This window comes from Oryctolagus cuniculus, chromosome 1, assembly GCF_051225735.1.
Source record: "Oryctolagus cuniculus isolate XC-2025 breed Fujian yellow rabbit chromosome 1, ASM5122573v1, whole genome shotgun sequence".
NCBI classification, from domain to species: domain Eukaryota; kingdom Metazoa; phylum Chordata; class Mammalia; order Lagomorpha; family Leporidae; genus Oryctolagus; species Oryctolagus cuniculus.
In genome coordinates, this window is record NC_142867.1 from 80,407,770 (window position 1) to 80,434,454 (window position 26,685).

At 39.6% G+C, this 26,685-nt stretch overlaps 1 protein-coding gene across 5 annotated transcripts in view; it reads right to left on the reverse strand.

The window, feature by feature from the left end:
• NOX4 (NADPH oxidase 4) overlaps positions 1-26,685 on the reverse strand; it is a 208,546-nt gene that overhangs the window by 32,124 nt on the left and 149,737 nt on the right. For all 5 annotated transcript variants that reach the window (XM_089311743.1, XM_089311732.1, XM_002708641.6 and 2 more), the window contains one exon: positions 6,750-6,831. In XM_089311743.1, coding sequence (XP_089167869.1) covers positions 6,750-6,831 — 82 coding nt within the window. The remainder of the gene's footprint in view (positions 1-6,749; positions 6,832-26,685) is intronic.

A 26,685-nucleotide genomic window follows, 5' to 3' on the forward strand; every position in this document is an offset into this window, starting at 1 on the left:
GGCTGTCCAGTCCTTCCTTACTTCTCCTTACACCAATCACCACATTGATCATGTGCAGGTATACAAGCACGTGTGTGTGTGTGTGTGTATCTGTGCAAATACACAGTTTTCAGTCACCTAGAGGTGATCTTTCAATGACCACACTCACTTCCATAGCTTTTTCAATTCTTTAAATTACTTTTAGATTTTTAAATTTAAGGTGAACAAATTTCATGTATTTCATATATAAAGGTTTAGGAGCATAGTGATGCTTCCCACCCTACTCTCCCTCCTACCCATGTACCACTCATCATTCTCCCTCCTCTTTTATTTCCTCTCTTAATTTTTACAATGATTTACTTTCAGTTCATTTATCCTCATAAGATTAACCCTACACTAAGTCAAGAGTTCAACAAATAGTAAGAAGAAAAAAAATACTATTCCTCAGCAGTAGAGACAAATGCTATAAACAATCATCAAATCTCAAAATGTCCATTTCACTCCTGTACATTACATTTTTTGGAATTCCATTACCACAAATCAGGGAAAACATATGGTATTTTTCTTTTTGGGACTAGCTTATTTCACTAAGTATAATGGTTTCCAGTTGCGTGCATTTTGTTGCAAAAGACAGGATTTCATTTTTTTAATGGCTAAGTAGTATTCCATAGTGTATATATAGCACAATTTATCCTGTCATCAGTTGATGGACATCTGGGTTGATTTCATTACTTAGCTATTGTGAATTGAGCTACAATAAACATGGGGGTACAGATAACTCCTTCACGTGCTGATTTCAATACCTTTGGGTAAATTCCCAGGGGTGCAATCACTGGGTTATATGGTGGAAGTGTTTTCAGATTTCTGAGGAATCACCATACTGTCCTCCACAATGGCCGCACCAGTTTACATTACCACCAACAATGGGTTAGAGTACCTTTTCTCGCACATCCTCCCCAGCATTTATTGTTTGTTGATTTCTGTATGAAAGCCATTCTACCGGATAAAGTGAAACCTCATTGTGGTTTTGATTTGCACTTCCCTGATAGCTAGTGATCATGAGTATTTTTTGATGTGTCTGTTGGCCATTTGAATTTCCTCTTTTAAAAAATGTTCCAAGTCCTTTGCCCATTTCTTAACTGGGTTGTTTGTTTTGGCTCTTACACTTCTACTTCTGCCTATAAAACCTCTTCATCTGGTCTACCTTACTTGTCAAGATTTTGTTCAAGGAGAAAATTAAGCTTTATGTGATCTACCTAGATGACCACCCATCTCCTCCCAGCCTCTCCCATCCCCTCTCTTCTCCTATACAATTGAGTGCATTTCTCTACATATAGATTTTATCAGACTTTATAATTTCTTTGCTAGTCTTTGATTCTGTTTCCTCTCCCATTAAATTCTAGTTGGCTTAAAGTCAGATGCTACATTCAATCATTTTTGTATTCTCAGTAATTGTGACCATCTCTGATGCACAATAAGCACTGAGTGCATATTGGATGAATGAATGAAAAGAAGTAACCTTAACAAATGAGTTAATGAGAGCTAGTATAGCAGAATTAAGTATAATTTAAATTTTTAAAGAGACCCTGTTCTGCCATTTGACTTGAGGTAAAACATTTATCTTTTTGCATTGTTAGTTCTCTAATCTGCATAATGGAAAAATAGAGGAATGGTAGAGATAACATGAAATAATGCTTGGAAACACAGAGTACAATCCAAGGCATATAGAAAGTGTTTCTCATATGTTAATTCTTTATTACTGTGAACGAGAATAACTCCAGAGAGGAAAGAAGCATCCCTAGCTGTGGTATTCAACACTTTATCAGGTAAGAGAAAGATAAGTTGGAGGATACATGAAATCTGGAAAGGCCATCTGAGGCTTTGCAGTTTACAGACATTACCTAAAATCATTGTTTGAAGCCATTATTAAGCAACCAACTAGAAATCAGATCAGATCAGGTTGGGGCATTGTTTTAATTTCCCAAATACTCAGGTTGCTCTCAGGCAGCCAAAACAAAGAGGAATGGCTCTGAACTTTGTCCTAAATAATATTTCTCTTACTAAACAGACCTGATATTAGGCAGCTTAGAGAACTTGATTGTTATTGAGGAAAAGTAGGAATATTTTATTTTTGTACTTTCACAATATTTTTATGGGTCATGTTTTGCTCATTTAATTGCCATAATAGATGCAATGGCCGGTGCTGCCGTAGCTCAATAGGCTAATCCTCCACCTGCGGCGCCGGCACACCGGGTTCTAGTCCCGGTCAGGGCGCTGGATTCTGTCCTGGTTGCTCCTCTTCCAGTCCAGCTCTCTGCTGTGGCTCGGGAGTGCAGTGGAGGATGGCCCAAGTGCTTGGGCCCTGCACCCGCATGGGAGACCAGGAGAAGCACCTGGCTCCTGGTTTCGGATCAGCGCAATGTACCCGCCTCAGCGTGTCGGCCACAGCGGCCATTAGGGGGTGAACCAACGGCAAAGGAAGACCTTTCTCTCTGTCTCTCTCTCTCACTGTCCACTCTGCCTGTCAAAAAAAAAAAAATTTCCATAATAGATGCAAGTCATTTGTGAATAAAATTATGCCAAATGTCCTCAACCATTTATATCCATGCTACATTTACAAGGGTAAGAATATAACTACCCTCCAGACTAAATATATTATAAACCTAAATCCTTCAGAGTTAATGAAGAATACTAATACCAGTAAGGCACAAGTAACAAAACTTGTTATTTTATCACCATTCCTTCGTCCAACCTATAAATCAACAAGATGTGTTTTGTATTAAATGTGCATTCTTCTTGTTTATTTCCACTAATATGTCTCTTTCTGACAACTGTCACACCCATTCATGCTCTGTGAGTTTTCATGCATCAATGTCTACAAGTACAACCTGATAGGATGGAAGTCTCTGGCTTTGACATGGGTCACAAGAGAGTTCACATATGTAAAAATGTGATTAATGAACATTACAATACTTTACAACAATGTTCCTCAGCCCTACTACAGGCAAAATTTTGAAAATCCCTTTACCTTAAGCACACACACACGCACACACTTCAGGATCTAGCTGTTGTTGGTTTCAGGAATATTTTCATGAATGATAAAAATAATAAAAAAGGGTACACTTTTTCATTTCATTATTAAATATCTCTTTGCTATTACCAATAAATAAATAAATATGAATAAATAAATATTATTGTTATTACCAATAAATAAATAAATAAATCTCTCTCTCTTTTTTTTTTTTTTTTTTTTGACAGGCAGAGTTAGACAGTGAGAGAAAGGTCTTCCTTCTATTGGTTCAACCCCCAAATGGCCGCTACAGTCGAATCACGCTGCACCGATCCAAAGCCAGGAGCCAGGTGCTTTCTCCTGGTCTCCGATGTGGGTGCAGGGTCCAAGGACTTGGACCATCCTCCGCTGCCTTCCCAGGCCACAGCAAAGAGCTGGACTGGAAGAGGAGCAACCAGGACAGAATCCGGCGCCCTGACTGGGACTAGAACCCGAGGTGCTGGTGCCACAGGCGGAGGATTAGCCAAGTGAGCCGCGGTACCGGCCTATCTCTTTATTATTATCAATAAATATTTGTATTTCATTATTTGTTAGATATCTCTTGAAAATACAATGTTAAAGGTTGTAGGGACATTATGTTAAAAAATTAGTAATGTCATCCAAATACAACTGCCTACACTGATCTGTACAAAGTGTTCCTGTTGGTTGTGCTATCTTCTACAAATATAACCCTTTAATAATGCTAAAATATATTTCTCACTAATAGATCCTATATCTAATAAGTAAGGAAACATTCAGAAAAATGAGAAGTAAAGCTCTTTAAATAAGTATACTGTTTGATTAAATTTTCAACTTTCCAGAAAATTTTCTGCCAGAAAATTACAAATTCATTTACTTTCAAGTACATATAATATTCAAAAATAAGAGTACTAAAGATGACTAACCGAGCACCAAAAAGGAAACCTGTTGAAGTGAAATGGACACTATGAGAAACAATGACTTGATCAGCTCTTGACCTGACTGTCGAGGAACAACTTAATACTATATCCCTTTTAGTATTTTTTTTGGTTCTACTTAATACTATTGATTGAAGTCTTTAATTAACATACAATTATTCTTAGGTGTTTAAAGTTAACTGAAAAGTGATCCCTGTTAAATATAAGAGTGGGAATAAGAGAGGGAGGAGATGTAGAGTTTGGCACATGCTCAATCGGACTTGCCCCAAAAAGTAGAGTTAGAAACATGTCAGGGGATTCCAATTCAATCCCATCAAAGTGGCATGTACCAATGCCATCTCATTAGTCAAAGTGATCAGTTTCAGTTCATAATTGATCATAATGAAATGATTAAGAGTCAAAGGGATCACATAAACAAGATTAGTGTCTGCTAATACTAAGTGATAGAATCAAAAAGGGAGAGAATGGTCCAACATGGGAAGTGGGATACACAGCAGACTCATAGAATGGCAGATGTCCTAGACAACACTCTGGCCTCAGAATCAGCCCTTTAGGCATTTGGATGTGGCTAAAAAGCCCATGAGAGTATTTTAGGCATGGAAAGCAAAGACACTCTGGCAAAAAGAAAAAAAAAAAAAGACCTAAATGAAAGATCTCTGTGAATGTGATCCCAACGGAAAGAACAGGCCATCAAAGAAGGAGGTACCTTTCTCTGAAGGGAGGAGAGAACTTCCACTTTGACTATGGCCTTTTATAAATAAGATCAGAGTTGGAGTACTCAAGAGGCTTCCGTAGCCTTGGCAGCTCATGACAAGAGCCTTGGGTGATTACTGACGTCATAAATAAAAGTGTCTATTTTTAAATCAACAACAGGAGTCACTGTGCACTTACTCCCCATGTAGGATCTCTGTCCTTAATGTGTTGTACTATGTGAATTAACGGTATAACTAGTACTCAAACAGTGCTTTACACTTTGTGTTTCTGTGTGGTTGCAAACTGTTGAAATCTATACTTAGTATATACTAAACTGATCTTCTGTATATAAATATAATTGAAAATGAATCTTGATGAAGAATGAGATGGGATAGGGAGCGGGAGATGGGATGGTTGTGGGTGGGAGGGAAGTTTTGTGGGGAAAAGCCACCGTAATCCAAAAGTTGTACTTCGGAAATTTATAGTTGTTAAATAAAAGTTAAAAAAAAGATTACTTCAAAAAATCTATAGAAAATAGAATTAAAAATAAGTTTATTTTGTTGTAATATTTTTTTTTTTGACAGGCAGAGTGGACACTGAGAGAGAGAGACAGAGAGAAAGGTTTTCCTTTTCCGTTGGTTCACCCTCCAATGGCCGCCACGGCTGGCGCGCTGCAGCCGGTGCACCGCGCTGATCCGAATCCAGGAACCAGGTGCTTCCTCCTGGTCTCCCATGCGGTGCAGGGCCCAAGCACTTGGGCCATGCTCCACTGCACTCCCGGGCCACAGCAGAGAGCTGGCCTGGAAGAGGGGCAGCTGGGACAGAATCCGGTGCCCTGATCGGGACTAGAACTCGGTGTGCCGGTGCCGTAGGCGGAGGATTAGCCTATTGAGCCGTGGCTCCAGCCTGTAATTTTCTAAATTTCATTTTCCATGATTTTTAATAATCTCATTTATTCATCCAATGACTTTTATTTCAAGTATGAGAGGACTTCCAAAAGTTCATAGAAATGTAATTAAAAGATAAGATTATTGTGCTGTAAAAGCATTTAAATGCATTCATAGTTTATTCACAGTACATATTTCTATGAAATTACTAAAGACTGCACAAACGCAAGGTTGGTCAAAGCTGAAGCCAGGAACCAGGAGCCTCTTCCAGATCTCCCATGGGTGTAGCAGGGGGACAGCCTCTTGGGACATCTTCTGCTGCTGCTTTCCAAGACCATTAGTAGCCGAGTTGCTTAGAAGTGAAGCAGCAGAGCCTAGAACCAGTGCCCATATGGGATGTCTGTGTCACTAGTGACAGCTTAACCCACTGTGCCACAGTGCTGGCCCCCTGTTCCTCCATTTAATGTTAAGTTTGGCAGTAGAATTTTAGGATATAAGTGGGACAAAGGAGAATGGAATTCTATTGTTTACTGTGCCTGAGATGTGCTGAGATGGCCCAGGGAAAGGCAACGGCATCAAGACTCTGGGCATGTAAAGAATGCCCGTGAATAGAATACTCATATGGGAGAGGAGAGAGTTGTATAAAGGCCAAATCAAGAAATGTGAGTCGCCAAAGATTTGTGTATATCTGGACCTGATTCAAAATAAAGGCGTACTCCTTCAACAACCAATGAAGACACTTGTGGCATCTAAGAGAAGAAAAAGTATGGCCCATGTAAGAATAGGTCTGACGATAGCACTTCCCCCAGTTATCAAAATGGTAAAGAGGAATACTTGTGCATAGAAATGGTTAGAGACTTATCTAGCATGAGGTTATGTTGACAGCTACTCACTGTAGTATAAAATATTCTTTGCACTTAAAGAACAGAAAGTAAGGAAGCAGATGCGGGATCACCCACAGCATAGCAATCAGTAGCATCAAGCCAAAAAAGCAGGCCCAGAAACTGACACAGACAGTCTGAAGCAACGCCTCAGTCACAGCTGCTGGCACTTGAAAGCAGGTCTTTCCAATCCAGCAGTGAAGTGCCCTTGTTAGTTAAGTTAGGTCACTCCAGGTTTTCAGAAGTTCTAAGAAAGGTTATATTTTTATCTTTGCCCACCAAAAATCTCACCCAGAACTATGACTATTCCCTTCTCAATACCTAGTAGAATTCTGTGGCTTACTTTGGGTAATTTCTAGTTTGAATGAACGGCAGAATCTCAGAGTCTTGACTAGATGGAGGCAGCAGTAAATCTCGGAATCGTTCTGTTGAAAGAAAAATAATCACAATGTATGAAAAAATCAATCATGAAAATCACTTCAAAAACCAAATATTTCCTACTTTATTTTTAGCCATTTTGACTGTACATATTTTTTTAAATGTATCCACCATTTCATACACTTAAGTATATAACTGTTTCTCCCAAATGATTACATTGATACAATGTGACTGAAATAGTACAGTCCCTGCAAACACAAAAGTTGCAAGTAGAAACTGATAAAATCTTATAAATAAAAAAGAGAAAAGGTATATAACCAGAACCCCATCAAAGATGCACAATATTATTGGTACCCAGGTAATGTGAATAAAAACCACACATCATTGGATAACATTCACATTACATGACATTCATCTGACAGAAATCAGACTCACAGACCAAGTGTGAGAAAGGATATACATCAAATAAGCTCTTATACATTGCTCTAAGAGTAAACATTGGCACAAAAGCTTTGGAAAATAATTTCTCATTAAGAGTTTCACCTTTGTACAGACTATTTCTAGATGTACATTCCCAGATGTACACCCTGCAGAAACTCTCACATGTGTCTTAGGCAGTAAATAAGAGGACAGCCATTGCAGCACTATTGGTAATAACAGAGATGGAAGCAACTCAAGTGTTCATTAACATGAAAATGGACAATCTGTGCTGCATTCACAAAATAGAATGTTAATTAAAGTGAAATGGCATGATTTGTTATAAATAAAAACACTATGAACCATATTAATTAAAGTTGAGTATAAAAAAATCCCAGAGAGTAACACATAGCAGTTATCATTTTATTGAGTGAAATAACTAAGCAATGCATTGGTTAGGTATGGTATACGTGAAACAAAGTTAACCAATTAAAAATGGATGATATACACAGTTCAAGATAATGGTTACCTTATAGAAGGGACAATGGGATAGAATAAGGTAGAGAAAAAAGCTAATGAAAGTAGTTATTAATTAATGTTTCTTATAAATTAATTATAGATCAAAAACCACACAATTATTCTTAGGTGTTTAAAGTTAACTGAAAAGTGATCTCTGTTAAATATAAGAGTGGGAATAAGAGAGGGAGGAGATGTCAATTTGGACATGTTCAAGCTGACTTGCCCCAAGTGGTGGAGTTAGAAATGTGCCAGGGGATTCCAATACAATCCCATCAAGGTTGCATGTACCAATGCCACCTCACTAGTACAAGTGATCAATTTCAGGTCACAATAGACCATAATGATAGGTCTAAGAGTCAAAGGGATCACATAAACAAGACTAGTGTCTGCTAATACTAACTGATAGAATCAAAAAGGGAGAGAATGATCCAACATGGAAAGTGGGATACACAGCAGACTCATAGAATGGCAGATGTCCCAAACAGCACTCTGGCCTTGGAATCAGCCCTTAAGGCATTCAGATCTGGCTGAAGAGCCCATGAGAGTATTTTAGGCATGGAAAGCCAAGATACTCTGGCAAAAAAAAAAAAAAAAAAAAAAAAAAAAAAAAAAAAAAACACCAAACCTAAATGAAAGATCTCCGTGAGTGAGATCCCAGTGGAAAGAACAGGTCTTCAAAGAAGGAGGTACCTTACTCTGAAGGGAGGAGAGAACTTCCACTTTGAAAAAAAAATCATAAATGAATGAATGGATGAATGAAGGCCTAGTAGAGAACAGTAATAGCAGTAAATTGTGAGCCAAAAATTGGATTAATAAAACTCAGCACATATGTACTTTGTAATGAAGGACAGAGGGAGAAGGAAAACAGAGAGGGAGAAAGGAAAAGAGGGAACAATGGAAGGACAAAAAATGTTGTGGATGGTTTCATGCTATTTCAGAAATATTTATATTGCACACCTAACTACCATGCAGAGGGTAATCCATCACTTGAATACTGTTTCCATACTTTAAAATCTAGATTTCCACTACCTTTTGATTCATCCCTATAGCAGAACTTCTTTGGTTCCTTCATTAGCTTTTTTCTCTCCTCCTATCACATTTGAAATAGCTGGTCCTACTGTGTACTTCAAGTAAACCCTGAGGTTATGATTTTGGAGAATTTATCAAACTCTTTTGATAGCTATGTATACTTATCTCTAAAGCCTTCTCTCCTAGTAGTTGGATATTTTGCCACCAAAATACAAAACATTATATAATATATATTAAGACACTAGACAAATATTTGTTGAAGGAATATTCCTAAGTTCCATTTTTACTGGATAGAAAAAACTACCTGTCAAAGTTAATCATAATGACTCTTTGTAGAGACCAATTGGTCATAAATCAACCATGAAAAGCAAGGAGACCTCTATTTTAGCCTTGACAGAGTCACAGAATCAGGCTGAGATTGAGTGCAAAGCTAAAACTCCCAAGCTGCAGCACATTTATCACTTACTGAATGTGTGCGATTTCCACAAAACACTGAAAATATAAACTTGATGGCTACTGTCATTTCCTGGATACTGAATACATGTTTTTTTTAAACTTTATTTATTTAAGAGACAGAAACAGACACCTAGGCAGACATACAGAAAGTTTCTACCCACTAGTTCACTCCTCAATGCCCACAATGGCTGTGGTGAGCTGAAACTGGAGCCAGGAGCCAGAAAATTAATTCAAATCTTCTCTATGGGTGGCCAGAACCCAATGATTTGAGCCATCATTGCCTCCTCCAGGGTGTCCAATACCAGAGAAGCTGGACTGAAGAGCCAGAGAGGGAATCAAACCCAGGCAGACTGATGTCAGATCCAGGTACCTTAACCACCAGGCTGAATACCTACTCCTATAGGAAGGAAATAATAAGCTGCAAAAATATGGGGCCAGGATTGTGGCACAGCAAGGTAAGCCACAGCCTACAACACCAGCATCATATATGGGTGTTGGTTGGAGTCAAGGCTGTTCCACTTCCCATTCAGTTCCCTGATAATAAGACTGGGAAAACGGAGGAAGAGGCTCCAAGTGCTTGGGCTCCTGCACCCATGTGGGAGACCTGGAGGGAGTTTAAAGCTCCTGGGTTCTGGCTTGCCCAGCCCCTGCTGCAGTAGCCATTTGGGGAGTGAGCTAGTGGATAGAAGATCTCTTTCTCTTGATGTTTTTCCCTCTCTCTGTTAACTCTCCCTTTCAAATAAATATATCTTTGAAAGAAAGCAGTCCTAAAAATAAATGGATTACTCTGAAATCCAGAGATCCTAAAAAGCACCATGTATTTTTCTCCTTTAGTTATATTACTCTTTATTTTAAGTTCATATTTTAAATTACATTATTGACTGATATACTATTTTTTTAAATTTATTTGACAGATAGAGTTAGCGAGAGAGAGAGACAGAGAGAAAGATCTTCCTTCCATTGGTTCACCCCCCAAATGGCTGCTACCGCTGGAGCTAAACCAATCCAAAGGCAGGAGCCAGGTGCTTCCTCCTGGTCTCCCATGTGGTGCAGGGGCCCAAGCACTTGGGCCATTCTCCACTGCCTTCCTGGGCCACAGCATAGAGCTGGACTGGAAGTGGAGCAACTGGGACTAGAACCCGGTGCCCATATGGGATGTTGGCGCTGCAGGCGGAGGATTAACCAAGTGAGCCCTGATGTACTATTTTCAATCTATAATTTTTTCAAGAAAATTACTACTGATTTTTTATAGTATGTGACCCTTACTTTTCAGTCTATATACCAATTTATGTAGATCCATAAAAAAGTGTCTTGCAGTGTTTATCATTTTCTATTTTTTTCCTTCCACTTAGCCTTTGCCTAAGACAGGTCATAAAAAAAGAAGCCAAAATCCAAGAACTAAAAATGAAGCCCAAACTAAAAAACCCAAAAACCAAGAACAAAAGCCAGGTCAAGAAAAATGAAGCCAAAATCCAAGAACTAGTTTATATATCAGGTATAGCAATTTTTCTGTTAAAGAACTATATTGAACTTGATATTCTTGGAAGTTAAAAGTACAAATTAAAGTATACTAAATGACTCCCAAACTTGGTTTTAAAACAAACTCATGGCCGGCGCCGTGGCTCACTAGGCTAATCCTTCGCCTTGCGGAGCCGGCACACCGGGTTCTAGTCCCGGTCAGGGCGCTGGATTCTGTCCCGGTTGCCCCTCTTCCAGGCCAGCTCTCTGCTGTGGCCAGGGAGTGCAGTGGAGGATGGCCCAAGTGCTTGGGCCCTGCACCCGAATGGGAGACCAGGATAAGTACCTGGCTCCTGCCATCGGATCAGCGCGGTGAGCCGGCTGCAGTGCGCGGGCTGCAGCGTGCCAGCCATGGCAGCCATTGGAGGGTGAACCAACGGAAAAGGAAGACCTTTCTCTCTGTCTCTCTCTCTCAGTGTCCACTCTGCCTGTCAAAAAAAAAAAAAAAAAAAAAAAAAAAAACCTCATAATTCTTAATTCACATAAACCTTGAATTTAAACTATTATTTTTCTCCATAATAGGTTTATTTATTTTTGTTATTTCTGAAATAATACTGATTGTAAATCTGTAATACAACCTTTGATGATACAGAATATTGGCAGGATTAAAACACACACACAGACACACAAATATAATAGCAAAAGCAGCATAAAATGATCACATATGAGGCAACTCAAATTATGAAGAAATCTATAATTGACAGACCTGTAAATGAAATACCCTTAATCTTAATATCGTAAATGAAAAGGGAACAGAAATAAAAGTCCCTGAAACAGATACCACGACAGTCCTCCCCTGCCAGAAGTAAACAGAAAATACGCAAAGTAACTTGAAACCATGTCCTTTTTAAAACTTATATTTTTTAGTCATCATAAATACTTCAATATGAACAACTAATACTATCCCATTAGGGCATACTAACTTTTTTTATGAAAATAAAGATAAGTTATAAAAAAGTTCTCAGAAAAGTTTAATTAAATGAAAACGTATTTATAATTCTTAGGGTAGTTGCTCATAGTCTCCCAAATTTTTGCCTACCAATTATTTCATTAACATCCCATTTTTTACCTGATTCTGGGAAAAATGTGAATAATATGATGTTTCCTTTGTTAAGAACAAAAATTGTAAATACTATCTTGTGAACAAAATGTCAAACCAAATTATCTGCCTTCTCAGCGGGGCCAAACTATTTCTTAGGAAAGCAGCATAGCTATGCTAATAATACTAGAGCTCAGTCCTGTCACAGACCTGAGAACAACTTTATTGAAGCCATTGAAAAGAAACAGAGGATTATTTGCAAAGTGATATTGTGAGGAGCTGACTAATGATGTGATAATGTCTGAACAAGGATTTTCTACCAGCAGGGGCTATATCTTAATTAAGACAAGCTTCTGTAGACTTGTACTCTCTCTTCCTTTTTTCCAATCAACAAAACAATTCACAGCCTACTAAACCAGGATGACATACTGAACACATTATTTCTCTAAACAATCAATTTTGAGAAAATACATTATATAAAAGCAGAAATTAAAAAAAATAAAATACTCTTGAAATTCTAATGGAAATTTTTTGTACATTCGCTATGACCCAGCCTCTTAATTTTCCTCTCTATTGAAAAGGGCAATCTCCGATCCTCCCCTGATAAGCAGAATATACCAAATGCAGTAAGGATTGACATGAGAACAAAAATCAGCATGCAGATAGACTTTCGAAATAAAAAGAAAAAATCTTCTAGCCTTATAAGAAGGGAAACAAAAGTAAATGAAAAAATGATGTTAAGTAATACCAATCTTTTATAACATAAAAGCACTTTGCTTTTATAATATAAAAGAGCTGTTGTTTGCTGGATCCTGTCAGGCTTGTTTTACCAATTCCAAATTAATTTTTCTTTCAGGTACACCTTTCCTGTTTGCTTCTTCACTGTCTTCACTATGAAAATGAATTTTTTTTTACTACTTTAAGTATTATTTTATCATGGTTAAGGAAAGAAATCAGAATATTTCTAAAGCGTGACAGTACAGCCCTAAACCCCCCCCCCCCCAAAAAAAAAATGAAAAGCAGTCCTTTGTGTTTTTATTAAGAGGTAAAATTCCTCTTTCTCTTAATGCTCATATTATACTCAATCTGCCAATTTTCAAGTTTAAAAAAACTGAAATAAAATTCTTTTATTAAACGGATGCATTTATTTATTTATTTAAATGTCAGAATTGCAGAGAGAGAGAGAGAGAGAGAAACAGAGAGAATTTTCCATATGCTGGTTTATGCCCTGGATGGCCAGCACTGGGTCTGGCTGAAGCCAGGAACCAGGAGCTTCATCAAGAAATCCCATGTGAGTGGTAGCGGTTCAAGCACCTGGGCCATGTTCTGCTATCCTCCCAGGCAGATTACCAGGGAGCTGGACGAGAAGCACACAAGCTGGGACATGAACTGGTGTCCAGCATCACAGCTGGTCGTTTTTCCCACCACCACAGCGCTGGCAACCGAAAAAATATTTTTAATGGACATTAAACAGTCCCTTACAGACAACCTTAACAGTTAGGCTGGGAAGTTCAACTTCCTCTTCAATCCAATCTTGCTCAGGTCTCCTTCCTGTCACAGGTGTTGATTCCTAACAAGTATTTTATATTCACAAATTCCTCAGTTTCAGTTTCCAGCAAGCAGCCAGCAACAGATGGGATTGATGGAACCGCTACATTTTTCTGAGAGCTTCTGCCATGTGCTTGACAACTGTTGGGTGAGGTGTATGTGTAGGTGGTTAAGTAGGATAGAGATTAGCAACAAACTATTTCCCCTTATTCCAGCCCTTTCCAGATGCTCCATAAATAACACCTCTGCTGCCTGTACAGGTGCTCATTGTTAAAACGAATTCCTCTCTTAGCCATGTTACCTCCAAATAACACCGTCTGCTCTAGGCTGATAGTCACTGAAATAAGCAAATGTCCCTTCAGGCCTTATGATATACTAGCTTGTTGTGCCATAACCCACGTTGCAGCTCAAGTGATGTACAAGGCTGTCAGGCCTTTGCATGATGGGGCAGTGGGAAATGTGGAAAATTATAATTTATGTTGATGTGTAAAATGTATAGGAATAAACGCTTAAACAGTCTATTCTCAAGTATATGGAATAGCATGAAAGTTATTACATATTTATTATAATGCAAAATAATTCCAAGAGAAATACACTAAAAATGCTTTAAAAATAAGATATTAATTTTTTTTTTCAAGAAAATAGATGACGAACCAAATTTGCCATTCAGTATTTGCCATTTAGGTGGGTTTCACATTATGGATTTTGCCAACACAATTATTTCATCAAATATTTGAAAACATTCAAATGCATTGAGGAGGAATAAATATATAGCACAGAAATTATTTATTATTTCATGAAAATTATATCCATTGATATATATATACTTTTATCTCAAAAGTATATAGAACTACAGTAGGTAACACATGTCTTAAAGGAAAAGATAACTTGGATACAACTGGGATGCAAGTAGCCTGCTTTCTGTACATGGTATCAAGTTAAATATTAGCTACTCGTGAACAATAAATACAAGCTAGTGTTCTGGTTAAGCTGGCAGAGTAAGCTGCCACTTACAATGCCAAAATAACACACTGGAGTGATGGCTTACATCTTGGATGCTCTACTTCTGCTCCACTTTCCCTGCTGGGAAAGCAATGGAAGATGTTCCAAGCACTTGGAGCCCTACCACCAACATGGGAGACCAGAATGAAGTTCCTAGCTCCTGGTTTTGGTGTAGTCAAGACCCAGCTGTCATGTCCGTTTGGGGAGTGAATGAGCAGATGGAAGATCTCTCTCTTACTCTCTCTTACTCTTTCTCTCTGTTGCTCTGCCTTTCAAAGCAACTAACCAATCAATAAGGATGAATACTTAACCTATTGGTAAAGACACTAAGATGTCCACTTTTCACACCACAGTACCTGGGGTCAACAGATATCTTCAGTTCCTGGCTCAAGTTTTCTCCTAGTGCATACCCCGGGAGGAAGAAGTGGTGGCTGAAGTAATTGGGTTCCTGCCACTCACAGGGGAGAACTGGATCCAGTGTGCAGCTCCCAGCTTTGGCCTAGCCTAGCAAGTTAGTTGTAGGCATTTCATGTGTGAACCTGTAAATGGAAGCCCTGTTTCCTGGCTGTCTCTCTTGATGTTTTCCATACCTCTCAAATAATTTTTAAAAAATGAAACAATTATAATTTTAGAGTATCGTTAAAAAATCAACTTCATTCTATGAGTCTGCTGTGTATCCTGCTTCCCATGATGGATCGTTCTCTCCCTTTTTGATTCTATCAGTTAGTATTAGCAGACGCTAGTCTTGTTTGTGTGATCCCTTTGACTCTTAGACCTATCAGTGTGATCAATTGTGAACTGAAATTGATCACTTGGACTAGTGAGATGGCATTGGTACATGCCACCTTGATGGGATTGAATTGGAATCCCCTGGCACGATTCTAACGCCACCATTTGGGGCAAGTCAGATTGAGCATGTCCCAAATTGTACATCTCCTCCCTCTCTTATTCCCACTGTTATATTTAACAGGTATCACTTATGTGGGAGTGAAGAGAGAATACATTCTAAATGCCCAAAACATCTTATAATTTCTTCTACTGAATGTAGATCTCACTGTCCTCTACTAGATGGCAGATTTTCCCTCTCCAGTTTCTAGTTTATATTCTTGAACTAGAAAGGACGGGAGCTACCTTCTCTCCTGTCCTCCTACTACCCTCAATTATCTGTTCTTTTCGTCTTATTTTAGTTTTTTTTAGTGAATGTCCCTTCTGATAATTCATCTTTCTCACTTCTCTATTTAATCATTTTCATCCATGCCCTTGACTATTAATCAGAAAACCTTAGTAATAGTTCACAAATATGTTTTTCTCTTTAGAAGGTGAATTGGGTAGAAGAACTAAGCTGATGAGTATAATGGTCTGGTTAGTGACCTAGGAGCTAGAAGTTACAATTTTATAATGTTTATATACAAATGCAAAGGAATGGGGTTTAACTTAGTGAAGAAACAATGACAGATAAAGAAAGAAATATAAGACCAGCAAACAAATAAAATAAAAAGTAAGGCAGTAAAGAAAAGATGCTTGTTTGCCTGTAAGTGCAAGGAATCAACAGTAAATTAAGGGAAATAAATATGGGGCTAGCATTGTAGTATAGCAAGTTAAGCTGCCACCTATGATTCTGGCATCCCATAGGCTGGTTCAAGTCCCGGCTACTCTATTTCAAATCCAGCTCCCAGTTAATGCAACTGGAAAGGGCAGTGGAAGATGGCCCGAGTGCCTGGGACCCTGCCACCCACATGTGAGACTCGGATGTGCTCCTAGCTTCAGTGTGGTCCTGGCCTTTGCAGCCATTTGGTGAATGAACCAGTGGATGAATATCTCTCTCTTTCTCATCTCTCCCTCTCTCTCTGTAACGCTGCCTTTCACATGAATTAAGTAATTTTAAAAAAATCAGGAAAAAATATAAAATAAAACAGATAAAATGAAGATTGGATAAGAGGATTCTGACAGCAGTTGAAAGGGTTTTTCCAATCACGTGTTCTAGAATTCAGGAAATAACTGTGGGATGGATCCAGAGAGATGACACTGTGTCAAGCTAATTCTTTCTTAATCTCTGGTAAGCATCTACTGCTTCTGTATGACTATAGTAATATTTTGATTTTAAAGAAATAGTATAGGCTAAGAGAAACTGCTCAGCTCCACCCTCCACCCCCCACAGTAAGTTATTTCTCTTTCTCCAATACACAGTTGGCTTGCTACATAGCTGTAGGGTCTCTTTGGGAAAGACTGAGAGAATAATTCTGAAACTAAATTTTTGATACCTGGAGTGGTCTTTCCCAAGGGGACCTTTACTACAGGGGTTCAGAATCTATGAAATGGTTCAAATCTGGGAAACAGAAGAATGATGACAATTTTATGGAGATGATTCAGAACATGCCTCTGTTCACTAATGTTACAATTCAATTTCTTTCTTTCTTTCTTTCTTTCTTTCTTTCTTTCTTTCTTTCTTTCTTTCTTTCTTTTCTTTTCTTTTCTTTTCTTTTCTTTTTCTTTTTTTTTTTTTTTACAGGCAGAGTAGATAGAGAAACAGAGAGAAAGGTCTTCCTTTTGCCGTTGGTTCACCCTCCAATGGCCGATGCGCGCTGATCCGAAGGCAGGAGCCAGGTACTTATCCTGGTCTCCCATTCGGGTGCAGGGCCCAAGCACTTGGGCCATCCTCCACTGCACTCCCTGGCCACAGCAGAGAGCTGGCCTGGAAGAGGGGCAACCGGGACAGAATCCGGCGCCCCGACCGGGACTAGAACCTGGTGTGCCTGCGCTACAAGGCAGAGGATTAGCCTATTGAGCCTCAGCGCCGGCCAATTCAATTTCATTTATACAAATCAAGTCAGGATTTATATACAAATGAAGTCAGGACTGTTATCAATGTATTTGGATCTCAAGGACACTAAGGTCAGTTATTCAACACCAAAGATATCTACAGGTCAATCCATGTTACCTTTGCTTCCATCCATGCTGCCCATTTTGGTAAAAATGTCCACCTTGACACCATCTGTGCAAACAGTCACCACAGAGACTTTCAAGGATTCTGGAATGTGTATATATAACCAACATTTTCCAAGCCTAGTTAATGAAGGCTCTATAGGAATATACTTAGGGAGCTAATGAGCAGTCACACATGAATAAATTCTCTCCAGTATTCCAGTGGCTCTATACTGTTAGGTTACTGTCTACAGAATATCATGGAAGTCTATAGCATACACATAGTCATGAATGAATATGCCTAAAAATCCGAGATTGATGTTGATAACATAAAACTCAAATGTTCTGCAGAATGGTAGAAAAGACAACAAAAACCCATTCCTAAAACTTAGATATTATACACACAGTGCAAAATTTCCACACAGACATAATGTAGCTGATCCACCACAGGAAACAATTTCCTAGAATCAAACAATACCATGCAAGGTATAAGAAATACTGAAGTGACCATTTTGCCTCTTGATATGCACTTTTTAATGGAATTATAAAAATTTAGAATCATCCTGAATCACACCAGGTTTGACCACTCTGATTTGTGCCAGACTCCCCTCAGTTCTACTTTTCATCCCCAAAGAATATCCACTTATCTTAATTAAAACTCAGGCTTATAGAACCCAACAATGGAAATCTGATTTATAGGGCTAAGCCTGTGTTCCTGATTTGCAAAGCTACTCTCCATTCAAATAAAGCTATACTTGCTTTCATGTTTAATTTAACCCAATTTATGATTTTTCTTTATTTATATCTCACTTGATTTTTAAAATATTATTTGTTTTATATTTTAGTACTGATCTAAAAGTAAAATATTATTTTTATACAAAAGTAAATGTTGGACACGAATGTGCACACTAGCACACATGAACATGCCTTTAGCAGTAGGTGTCAATTTATACTACCCACATTCTATCTTTCGGAGCACTGTCCATTCTTCTATCTCCCAAGGAAGACACCACACTAAGGCAGACTCTCTCTCTCTCTCTCTCTCTCACACACACACACACACACACACATGTTTGAAAGAGAAAGCACAAATTAATTTTCCTACATTTAGAAAGCACTGCTTAAATGTATGACCATAAATGTGTACATCTGAAAAATTATTACTTTACAGCATTTATTGATGATGTACTAAATGTCATAGAAGAAGTTAGGTTCTCAGGGTGCTAAAGATCAAGGAGGGAATATACAACTGTTAAATAAAGGTATACGCACTACAAATAAATAAGTAGTAAATGCATATTCTGAATACAGAAGATTAGAATAGCCTTTTTTGGGCAACAAAAAACAAAAGAAGCAGGGGTTTTTATTAAAAAAAAAAAAAACTGCCATGGTTTGAGTTTGAGTGCATCCCCCAATGATTCTTTTTTTTTTTTTTTTTTTTTTTTTTTTTTTTAACTTTTATTTAATGCATATAAATTTCCAAAGTACGACTTATGGATTACAATGGCTTTCCCCCCATACCGTCCCTCCCACCCACAACCCTCCCCTTTCCCACTCCCTCTCCCCTTCCATTCACATCAAGATTCATTTTCGATTATCTTAATATACAGAAGATCAGCTTAGTATACATTAAGTAAAGATTTCAACAGTTTGCTCCCACACAGAAACATAAAGTGAAAAATAATAGATGATTTTTTTAAATGATGATGAAATCAGAGCAGACCTATTGTCATGTTTAATCCCAGTGAGAGTCAAGTTGGGAATTGATAATTTCTTTCTTTTTTTTTTTTTTTTTTTTTTTACAGAGGATCAGTTTAGTATGCATTAAGTAAGGATTTCAACAGTTTGCACCCCCATAGAAACACAAAGTGAAATATATTGTTTGAGTACTCGTTATAGCATTAAATCTCAATGCACAGCACATTAAGGATAGAGATCCTACATGAGGAGTAAGTGCACAGTGACTCCTGTTGTTGACTTTACCAATTGACACTCCTGTCTATGGCATCAGTAATCTCCCTATGCTCCAGTCATGAGTTTCCAAGGCTATGGAAGCCCTCTGAGTTCTCCGACTCTTATCTTGTTTAGACAAGGTCATAGTCAAAGTGGAGGTTCTCTCCTCCCTTCAGAGAAAGGTACCTCCTTCTTTGATGGCCTGTTCTTTCCACTAGGATCTCACTCGCAGAGCTCTTCTGCCAGAGTGTCTTGGCTTTCCATGCCTGAAATACTCTCATGAGCTTTTCAGCCAGATCCGAATGCCTTTAGGGCTGATTCTGAGGCCAGAGTGCTATTTAGGACATCTGCCATCCCGCTGATGGAACAAGGACATAAGCCTCAGCCATTTGAGGCTCTTTTTACCCCTGACTTCTTTCAAGAGATCAGTTCCATCTCACACTCTGTATTGTTCCTCACCCCATACCCATATTCTTCCCCAGGTTCTGAGGTCCTGCATGACCACCTGAAAGACCGGTTCCAGGAATTCACCTATGCCAGCTATCCTCTACCCCCACCCCATCCCTAACCCTCCTAAGATATAAAAAGGCCTAGCACCAGGGATTGGGGGCTCCTGGCACATGTTCTGTCAATATGCACACTGGCAGTTGGTCACCCAACTCTGGGACAGCCCCTAGAGGGGGAGACTCCCCCTTTTCTCAAACAGCCCTCTGCTCAAACTCCTCCAGCACAGGACATCTCATCTCCATTAAACTTAACAGAATGAGGAGGAATGGGTTCCACAGCCTCCATCATAGGTGAGTCCAGGAACCCGAGGGTAATTAGGACAGTACCTGGCAAACAAGTTTCTTTCTTGATGGACACTGGGGCTAGTTTATCTGTTTTAAAGAAATATTGTGGTCCTCTCCTTCCTTCCACAGTCTCTGCTCTTGGCTTGAAAGGCCAATAGAAATGCCTAATAAAGGCCTTTCCTTATATTGCTCCTTTGGAGATAATACTCTCCAACATTCCTTACTTATCCTTCCTGAGACATCCCTCTTAGGCAGGGACCTTCTCCACCTTTGGTGGCACGTAACTCCATTCCCACCGGGGCTAAAATACAAACCTTTATAACCTTTATATTTCACATTATGGACCATCCTCTCCCCAGCTCTCCACCCCAGACTCCCTCCCTTCCCTTGGTTAAGCCTATAGTGTGGGCTATCTTCCACCCAGTAATCACCACCTATCATATGACCATTCATGTTTCTCTAAAAGACCCTACAAAAACAATTGCTGTTCCCCAATATCCTTTAAGCCCAGAAGGCCATAGAGGTCTAAAACCTATTATAGACTGCCTCCTCCTAGCTAACATACTCATTCCCATGCACTCCCCCCATAACACACCTATACTCCAGGTTAAAAAACCAGATGGCTCTTATCACTTAGTACAGGACCTCAGACATATTAATGCTGCTGTCCATCTCATATACCCAGTTGTGCCAAACCCCTACATTCTCCTCTCCTGAATACCTCCTATGACTTCTTTTTTTTTCCATTCCTTTGGACACATCTTTGCAACCAGTCTTTGCCTTTGCCTGGTCTGACCCCAATACTCACCTTACTGACAGATCACTTGGACCATGCTACCCCAAGGTTTTTGGGACAGTGGGCACCTTTTTAGACAGGCCCTACAGGCAGATCTAGCCTCTATTAACCTTTCACCCAGCACCATTCTTCAATATGTTAATGATATTCTACTCTGTAGCCCCTCATGAGAGCCCTGTCTCCAGCACACCACTTGTCTTTTAAAATTTCTACCTGGGATTAGTGTCCCTTTTTCCCCACATCCTCTCCAGCATTTATTGTTGGTAGATTTCTGAATGTCAGCCATTCTAACTGGGGTGAGGTGAAACCACATTGTGGTTTTGATTTGCATTTCCCTGATTGCTAGTGATCTTGAACATTTTTTCATGTGCCTATTGGCCATTTGGATTTCCTCTTTTGAAAAATGTCTATTGAGGTCCTTGGCCCATCTCTTCAGTGGGTTGTTGTTTTTTTGATGTTGTGGAGTTTCTTGATCTCTTTGTAGATTCTGGTTATCAACCCTTTATCTGTTGCATAGTTTGCAAATATATTTTCCCATTCTGTCGGTTGCCTCTTCACTTTCCTGACTTTATCTTTCGAAGTACAGAAACTTCTCAATTTGATGCAATCCCAAATGTTAATTTTGGCTTGGACTGCCTGTGCTTCTGGGGTCTTTTCCAAGAAGTCTTTGCCGATACCTATATCTTGCAGGGTTTCTCCAATGTTCTCTAATAATTTGATGGTGTCGGGTCATAGATTTAAGTCTTTAATCCATGTTGAGTGAATTTTTGTGTAAGGTGAAAGGTAGGGGTCTTACTTCATGATTTTGCATGTGGAAATCCAATTTTCCCAGCACCATTTATTGAATAGACTGTCTTTACTCCAGGGATTGGTTTTGGATCCTTGATCAAATATAAGTTGGCTGTAGATGTTTGGGTTGATTTCTGGTATTTCTATTCTGTTCCATTGGTCTATCCATCTGTTTCTGTACCAGTACCACGCTGTTTTGATTACAACTGCCCTGTAGTATGTCCTAAAATCTGGTATTGTGATGCCTCCAGCTTTGTTTTTGGTGTACAAGATTGCTAAGACACTAACCCACTGTTGGTGGGAATGCAAACTGATTAAGCCACTATGGAAGTCAGTCTGGAGATTCCTCAGAAACCTGAATATAACCCTACCATTCAACCCAGCCATCCCACTCCTTGGAATTTACCCAAAGGAAATTAAATTGGCAAACAAACAAGCTGTCTGCACCTTAATGTTTATTGCAGCTCAATTCACAATAGCTAAGACCTGGAACCAACCCAAATGCCCATCAACAGTAGACTGGATAAAGAAATTATGGGATATGTGCTCTATAGAATACTACACAGCAGTCAAAAACAATGAAACCCGGTCATTTGCAACAAGATGGAGGAATCTGGAAAATATTATGCTGAGTGAATTAAGCCAGTCCCAAAGGGACAAATATCACATGTTATCCCTGATCGGCGACAACTGAGAACCAAAGAGGAAACCTGTTGAAGTGAAATGGACACTATGAGAAACAGTGACTTGATCAGCTCTTGTCCTGACTGTTGATGTACAATGTAATACTTTATCCATTTTAGTATTTTTTTTGTTCTAGTACTATTGGTTGAACTCTGTAATTAACACACAATTATTCTTAGGTGTTTAAAGTTAACTGAAAAGTGATCCCTGTTAAATATAAGAGTGGGAATAAGAGAGGGAGGAGATGTACAATTTGGGACATGCTCAATCAGACTTGCCCCAAATGGTGGAGTTAGAAACGTGCCAGGGGATTCCAATTCAATCCCATCAAGGTGGCACGTACCAATGCCATCTCACTAGTCCAAGTGATCAATTTCAGTTCACAATTGATCACACTGATAGGTCTAAGAGTCAAAGGGATCACACAAACAAGACTAGTGTCTGCTAACACTAACTGATAGAATCAAAAATGGAGAGAACTATCCAACATGGGAAATCGGTACACAGCAGACTTACAGAATGGCAGATGTCCTAAGCAGCACTGTGGCCTCAGAATCAGCCCTTAAGGCATTTGGAGCTGGCTGAAGAGCCCATGAGAGAATTTTAGGCATGGAAAGCCAAGACACTCTGGCAAAAAAAAAAAAAAAAAAAAGGAAGACCTAAATGGAAGATCTCTGCAAGTGAGATCCCAGTGGAAAGAATGGGGCCATCAAAGAAGGAGGTACCTTTCTCTGAAGGGAGGAGGGAACTTTCACTTTGACTAAGACCCTGTCTGAATAAGATCAAAGTCAGAAAACTCAAAAGGCTTCCATAGCCTTGGCAACTCATGACTAGAGCCTAGGGAGATTACTGACGCCATAAACAAGAGTGTCAATTTGTTAAGTCAACAACAGGAGTCACTGTGTACTTACTCCTCATGTGGGATCTGTCCTTAGTGTGTTGTCCAATGTGAAGTAATGCTATAACTAGTACTAGAACAGTATTTTACACTTTTGTGTTTCTGTGTGGGTGCAAACTGATGAAATCTTTACTTAATATATACTAAATCGATCTTCTGTATATAAAGAGAATTGAAAATGAATCTTGATGTGAATGGAATGGGAGAGGGAGTGGGAGATGGGAGGGGTGCGAGTGGGAGGGAAGTTATTCGGGGGGGAGCCATTGTAATCCATAAAGTGTACTTTGGAAATTTATATTTACTAAATAAAAGTTAAAAAAAATTTCTGCCTGGGAAAGGTCATAGGGTATCTCCAAACAAGACTCAGCTAATTTCCACTTCTGTCACCTTCTTGGGACTTCTCATGACGCCAGACACTTGTGCAATTCCTCCAGCCCGAAAACAGTCAATACACTCTCTTCCTTTCCCAGGTACTAAGCATTATCTCTCTTTCTTGGGACTCAGAGGATATTTCACATCTGGATTTCAAACTTTTTTCTTATTCCTAAACCTCTCTATGAAGAGAGGCAATCTAGACAAGCCATGTTAACAGACTTTCTTCAAAGAGACCCCATTCCAAACACTAAAGAAGGCTCTTCTACAAGTATCTGCCCTGAACCTTCCCAACCCACTTAAAACTGTTTCTCCTCTATATCCATCGCACTAAAGGCCAAGCACTCTCCTGGCCCAAAAGGCTGGAGACTCTGTTACACCTGTGACTTATTTCTCCAAACAATTAGATGGGGTTGATCAAGGCTGGCCCCAATGCCTAAGGGCCCTCTGACCATGGTGGCCCTTCTCATTCCTGAGGCCCAGCAACTGACCCTTTATCAGCCCTTACAAATCTGGTCCTCTCATGGGTTGCACGACCTCCTCAGCCACCCAGACTTTCAATCTGTATTGCTATCTCATATCCAAGTTCTTCACTCTACCCTTCTCCAGCCCACCATTACCTTTCATCACTGCTCTTCTCTCAACCCAGCTACTCCCCTCCCCACCACTCTCTGATCCCCTCAAAGCCCATTCCTGTCCTGACTTCCTTGATTTTTCCCTGTCTATATTGCACCACCTCACAGATACTCCTATTCCAAAAGCCCCAGATTAGTTCACCAATGGTAGTGCTTCTAAAACTTCCAATTTTCCTACTGGATACGCAATAATTGAGGGCACTGTGATGATACCTCCTCCTCTTCCCCGCATAGGGTTATAGAGGCTAGGCCCCTATCTCAAGGCACTATCTCCTAATATGCCGAAATGTTAGCCTTGATTCGAACCTTCACTTTAGCCAAAGGAAGTACAGTCAACATATACACAGATTCCTGATATGCCTATAATATCATCCATTCCAATGCCCAGATATGGCAAGAAAGGGGCTTTTTGACAGCTCAAGGGACCCCTATCATAAATGGCAAGCTGATTAAAGCTCTTCTTGATGTTGCCCAGCTGCCAACAAAAGCTGCTATTATTTACTGCAAAGGCCACCTGAAAGATAAATAATTCCTACCTGAAGCTAACAATCAGGCCCATCTGACAGCTAAAGTAGGGGCCCAAGGGGAAACCATCCCATCTTTTCTCTGTAACTTAGTTCCTGTATATTCAGACATAGAAATCTGTCAACAACAAGGGGCATCTAGGAAGGACTCATGGTGGTTTCTAGATGAAAAACTAACACTCCCTTCTTCTCTCCAAGTTACCTTCCTAAAAAACCTCCATTCTCTCTCACTGAAACTCTCTTCTTCACTTCCTGAGATCACACATATACCTAACTCTCGCCGTAAGAGAAACTCTGCATAAAATATCTCAGACATGCAGCATCTGTCAAACCACTAACCCCAACTCTAATATCAGGCCACCCCCATTCCCCACTCACCAGGCCCATGGACCACCCCTGGGGGAGGACTGGCAGATTGACTTCACCCATACGCCACCAGTTAGGTAAACACATTACCTTCTGATTATGGTGAACACCTTCTTGGGGTGGGTGGAAGCCTCCCACCCTACTAATAAAAGAGCTTCCGCCAAGACCACTATACTATTAAATTATATTAATCCAAGATTTGGATTACCTGCTTCCATTCAGTCAGATAACGGACTTGAGTTTATCTCTCAAATTATTCAAATACTATCTGCCTTTCTTCATATTTCATGGCATTTTCACATTCCCTCTTGTCCCCTCTTTTCAGGAAAAGTAGAACAGATGAATAGAATTTTAAAACAGGCTGTAACTAACCTCTCTTCCCATGTCCACTTAGACTGGGTAAAACTCCTTCTTTTAGCTCTGTTAAGAATTAGATCTCTTCTCTGGAAGCCATTAATACTCAGCTTATTTGAATTTCTCTATGGAAGCCCTCTTCTTTCACTTAATTTCCCTCCCCTTCAAAATTATGAAGCTATTCCTCCTCCTTTCGATTTCCCTCTTCTTACCAAAACATGCTTTCACTTATGGACCTATGCAGACACACACCTACCCAAACCACACTCTATGCCTCCCGACTATATTCCTACCTTTCAACCTGGAGTGACTGGATTTACCTAAAATAATATGAGGCTGCTCTAAATGCAAAATGGAACAGGCCCTATCAAGTGATACTATCTCCACTGCTGCCCAACTCAAAGGGCACCCCCCTTGGGTACATTTTACTTCACTAAAATTAGTAACATGTCCCTCATTAAGTCTACTCCCACAGGATGCATCTCTCTCAGGTGGTCAAGGCTCCCTGCAATACCAGAAGGACAGATTTCTCCAAATTATTCTACAGGAAAACTACTGGTATTGATCTCCACCAAGCGACCTTTCAGACCTCCTCTCAGACTGTTGCTCCAGGGAGATGTCTGTGACGTCACATCTATGCAGATATCCTTTTTTATCTTTGGTTTATTCTTAATATTGTAATGCATGTCAACTTCTGTTATTGTCTGTAGCTATAATCCTAGCCCTAATTTTGGCCACAGGCTTGATGGCAATCGCCCACACTGACTGGACCTGTGGTAAAAAACTTCTCTTAGCAATCTTTTATCTCTTCTGGATAAGATGCTTTTTCTGCTATCTCCTGCTTCTAACCTGGTTCCCCTATTGTGGCTCCAAACCCCACATACCTCTCAGCATATTTTGGTAAGAAAAGGGAAAGCGAGAGGAGGAGGAATAGCTTCACATACCTCTCTCCTACCAAAATTCTTACATATCTCTTATTAACATTTCCTCTAGCCTGTTTTTTGAAGATAATCCCAATGTCTCTTCATGTTGGATCTGTACACACTCCTCCTCTGAGGGCTGGCAAGCCCTCCCCGACCCTACCCAGCTCTGGGAAACGGCCCATGGACTTGCTTTTATCACAAGGACCAGAACTCTCCTAGAGGAACCCCAGGGCATATATCTCTTCTAGAATTCCCAGTAGGAAACACCAGCATGACCAGAGGAAGGAATACTGGTATTTTATAGGGAAATAAAACCGGAGGATCCATCTGCTGTACCTGTCCAAGACATTTTTGCTATGGCCTCGT